This window comes from Trachymyrmex cornetzi, unplaced genomic scaffold (genome assembly GCF_001594075.2).
Source record: "Trachymyrmex cornetzi isolate Tcor2-1 unplaced genomic scaffold, Tcor1.1 scaffold844, whole genome shotgun sequence".
NCBI lineage: Eukaryota > Metazoa > Arthropoda > Insecta > Hymenoptera > Formicidae > Trachymyrmex > Trachymyrmex cornetzi.
In genome coordinates, this window is record NW_017300185.1 from 34,597 (window position 1) to 39,204 (window position 4,608).

The window sequence follows — 4,608 nt, forward strand, 5'->3', positions numbered from 1 at the left end:
AGTAAATCCACATTTAGCCTCTCGGCCTCCCCTACTATATGATATGCTCACCTTTAGTTGTGACTCTCCTGAAGTAATGGAGAAGACATTTAATCTTTTCCATCACCGACTCACATCGACTCGCACTTTGTTTTCTGTTATAGGTAGCGAACAATCTAAAATATGCAATTAGAAGAATACATTATAAATAATAAATAAATAAATTTTATTCAATAATTTTAAATAAATCACTTAAATAATTTGTAGCCTCACCTATTAAAATTAATATAAGGATACGTTGCGTATTCCGATTGCGGATTATTAGAATTGCGTCTAGGAAATGTACAAAAAAATGCATTTGCTAATAGCGAAGCTACTTGTAATTGACTTAAACTGATGGAGCCGTTGCTATGTTGTTTCAACAGAGGCACTGCACCGGTTAATAGTACAGGAAGCTGCAAGGCTAGTTGGACTATTTTTGGCATCAGTACTTCAAAGAACATCGTTGTCTCTTCCGAATCCATGACCTGCGTCAAAAATTCTCTTGTTAATCAAAATTTTTAAAGAGCACAACCCAAGTGCGATGCACCTTAGGTATACCTCTGAGAAAAAGTGATGGAGCGCCGCAAAATTCCAGCGCTGTGCATATATTTGATTGTACGAAAGTATAGCCTCTTCTAACTGTTGGCTAGAAAGAATGCTTCTCAGCAAAGCTTCCTGGATCATCTCCCATCTATTTCGACAGCAACGACTTCCACTTCTCTAAAATATAAAATTTAATTAATATCAATAATTATTTTATACTATACGGAAAATATCAAGATCCAATACTAAAAAAATAATCTTAATACATAATTAATATCCATTTTCTTTAGACAAATCCTGCATCTTGCAATCTTTATTTCGATGACAAATTCTTCAAGCAATTTAAAATTATATACATATATATAATACTAAAAATTTGAAATTTCTAAGAAAATATGAGTAAATTTTCGAATTCAAAGAATCTGTCATCTCAAGATTGCAAGTGTTAGACGTTCTATTTATTTGGTAATATGTACCTGCTCTATTGGATACAAACTATGCGCAGAATGTGGCATTCGTACATAACCCTGACTCCATTTGTCTGTTTGATGTGTCGGATATGGCTTTGGTGGTCCATGTGAACGCAATGGTAACTAAATCACAGAAAAAGTATGTTGCAAATATAATAGATATCTAACAAGTATGCACACCAAGACTTATGTATAAAATTGCTAACTTAGATATATTATCGAAATAATCCTTGATATTTAAATGACCAAGAGACGAGCAAATTACATGTTAAAATAATTAAAATACATTTAATAATTTAATGACATGATATACATAATATATTTCAGCTCACAGGGTATTAATCACAATTTAAAAGAAACAAATAATTAATAAAATAACATCACAAGATCTTACATACTAAATAATAAATTTTAAATCTAAGATGACAATAAAAGGTCACTCAGTAACTAAACAAATAAATTTTTATTAAATTCTAATATGATAATTATCCCTTATCGTACCATCTACAATTTAGTGCCTCATCCATACCATCAAGGGTCACTTCAAATCTCTTCGTTTTTTCACCTTTTCAAAATAATTTAATAAATCTCTAAAAATTCACCAACATACTTTTGACTTTCTAGAATAAATATTGACTCTTTATTTTGGAAAATAATAAAATGTAGTATATAATTTATAATTACCGAAAGACTCAAAGAAACTTGCACGATCAAGAATCGCTCGGTCACTAGTTACCCATATTAGTACGGTAAGGGTTATGGATATGTATTACAATTACCCATAAATATTTTAACATCTAATTTACTCATCTCTTAGACCTAGTTCCACAACTCATGGTTAACTCTTAACCGAGGTTCAATTTGTTTCTCATGTCTTTCCAATTCTAGAATTGGAAAGAGACAATAAGGCCCAAGTTTCACAACTCACGGTTAACTCTTAACCGAGGTTCAACTTATTTGTCACCTTTTTCCAATTCTAGAATTGAAAAGAGATAATGAATAAGTTGAACTTCGGTTAAGAGTTAACCGTCAGTTGTGAAACTGGGCCTGAATAAGTTGAACCTCGGTTAAGAGTTAACCGTGAGTTGTGGAACTGGGCCTTGTAGTTTAAATTAAGTTAGTTATTGCTTTGCAAATTAACTTCACTTTTGTTTAACTGTGATATATTAGCCTTCAAAAATTTAATAATATGTCATTGTTCTACTTATGTTAAATCATACCATGAACAATACTGTATGATGAGGAGAGATGACGATCGGCGGATGTTCTCGATAATCGTAAACACCAAGACCTTTACGTATCTCGTCCATACTCATGCCCTTCCACTCAGGTACGTCATCGGAAGGCTCAGGCTCGTTGACACCAATCGACATAGAACTCGCTGAAGCCAAATGTTTGAGTATTAATTAAAAGCGACGCAAAAACGCAATGTAGAGAACGCGTGGATAGGTAGATTCTTACAGTCCGAATTGGCTACATTATTCGTGCTCTGCGACGATTCCACATCTGAGAACAAGTCCACAGAATGTTCCTCTTCGAGTATTATCTCCGATTCTGCTGACATTCTATCCTCCAGAAATGTCTAAAAACCATATGTACATACAAGTCACACAGTAGCAGGGATGAAAAAAATGTGATTACATTATCCATTTGCGAGAAGATTGAAGAAAGATACGATAATGTGTTAAAACGATGCATTTGCAATAAAAGATAACCAAAGCGACTGGTCATGGACCTACGAGAAATTTAATTGTCGGCGAGATCCAAAGCGTCAATTTTCATACGAATTCGTATAATATTGTGACATGACTAATGCCAAATTCAGGTTGCGCACGACGTTCTACATTCAAATGTATACACAGCTGTCACAATGTATGCACGCGCGAACATACGAACAGTACGAGAGCCACTGCTCAAGCTCAAGGACCAAAGTGCCTGAGTGGTTGTGGTTAAGTGGTTATGGCAGTTGTGTACCTGTGTATTTAAAGCCTAAAGTTCGTGTATGATTGCATTTCTACTGAGAGACAAAATTAATTTTGTACTATCAAAATATATATCTATATCTATAAATATGTATATATTTATAATTTATATTTATATATTTAAAAAATTAAAAATTATATTAAATGTATGTATTGTAATATATACATTTAATATAATTTATAATTTTATAGAATATTAATAATATATTTATAATATATTTTTATATTATTATTTTCTATATATTAATGTAGTTATATATTTTGGCAATATATATTTTTAAATTATTGATAAAGATTTATTTAATTAAAGATTTATCTATTATACTGCTTTATTAGGAAGGAAAAATACTTTTTTATTAGACCGTTGAATATTACAAATTATCGTTGACTTTCTTTTATCTTTATATTCTTTATTAACTTCAGTCACATTTATTCTAATCCATAAATTCTATCTTATCGTAAATATCATTCTACCAAAATATCATATAATTGCTGCATTTATACATTCTCATACTCTATCATTCTTTTTATATATTTCTACGAACGCAAGATTTTTCCTTAGCTTAATTTACATCGATAATATATTATATAATATAAATATTAGTTTGTACTAATTTTTTAATCTATAGCTTATTATAATTATTTTGCACTTAATATGTCTCATCTAGGATGAGACTACATAATTTTTAAAGATCAGTAGAAACGTATTTATACATAGACATAATATTTTCGCGCAATACACTCATATAATAATAATTAAATGTTTAACAGTTTCCAGACTGGATACTTTCTTATAAACTATTTTGTTTTTTCTCTGTTATTGAGGTATTAGATTACGTAGATAGTTCAGTATTTTTTCTGTATCTTTCATCAGAATTGCTTGTCTGGGATATTTGAAACAATTCCCAGATAACAATAGATTCCTAGAAAAACGTTTACATTACGACATTGTAGATAAAAACACTAAGGCCCAGTTGTTCCACGTTTTGGTAAATTTTATCTGTCGGCAGAGCAAAATAAACGGTGAAAGTTGTTTAAAAAAAATTATTAAATAAAATCTTTAAATCCGAAAACTTATTGTCTAAATTTGATATCATGCGCATATTAAAGTAAAATGTTTTTTAAAAGAATAGACAAAGTTTCATATGTATATCACAAAATTTTCAAAGTAAAAAAATGAGAGGAAGTTTTCCGAGGAGAGATAGTGAGGATCGTGCCGCAAAAAAACCCAAAGATAGAAAAAATCGACGCTTAGTTTTTGGAAATAAATCCGTGAATCCGATACCAATTCTGCCACCTGCATATTGATGATTAAATATCGGACAGATAATCCTTTTAGGCTGCACTTCTTTTGGCGCTTATACCGCTGTAAGCGTCATTTTATCCTTGTTATTTATCAAATATGAAACAATGATGCTTACAAGCGCTGTGAGCGCCAAATCGAACGCAGCCTTATGCCCATTTCCACCAATATAGATTAACTTTAATCTCGGTTCAACTTACTCTTTGTCTTTTTCTAGTTCTAAAGATTAGAAAAAGACGAAGAGTAAGTTGAACCGAGATTAAAGTTAATCTATATTGGTGGAAATGGG

General features: G+C 31.1%; 2 protein-coding genes across 5 annotated transcripts in view; both read right to left on the reverse strand.

The window, feature by feature from the left end:
* The window catches only part of LOC108769052 (poly(ADP-ribose) glycohydrolase), a 6,965-nt gene extending 4,033 nt beyond the window's left edge, over positions 1–2,932 (reverse strand). The window contains exons 1-7 of one of the 2 annotated variants that reach the window (XM_018519799.1): positions 2,774–2,932; positions 2,496–2,616; positions 2,255–2,415; positions 1,041–1,157; positions 580–741; positions 253–506; positions 52–155 (exon numbers count right to left, since the gene is read on the reverse strand). In XM_018519799.1, coding sequence (XP_018375301.1) covers positions 52–155; positions 253–506; positions 580–741; positions 1,041–1,157; positions 2,255–2,415; positions 2,496–2,598 — 901 coding nt within the window. In that variant the 5' untranslated portion in view covers positions 2,599–2,616; positions 2,774–2,932. The other variant, XM_018519798.1, reaches the window with a different exon arrangement.
* Positions 2,933–3,708: 776 nt separating this feature from the next.
* LOC108769049 (leucine-rich repeat-containing protein 40) overlaps positions 3,709–4,608 on the reverse strand; it is a 7,489-nt gene continuing 6,589 nt past the window's right edge. For all 3 annotated transcript variants that reach the window (XM_018519793.1, XM_018519795.1, XM_018519794.1), the window contains exon 12: positions 3,709–3,939. In XM_018519793.1, the coding sequence (XP_018375295.1) occupies positions 3,834–3,939 (106 nt within the window). In that variant the 3' untranslated portion in view covers positions 3,709–3,833. The remainder of the gene's footprint in view (positions 3,940–4,608) is intronic.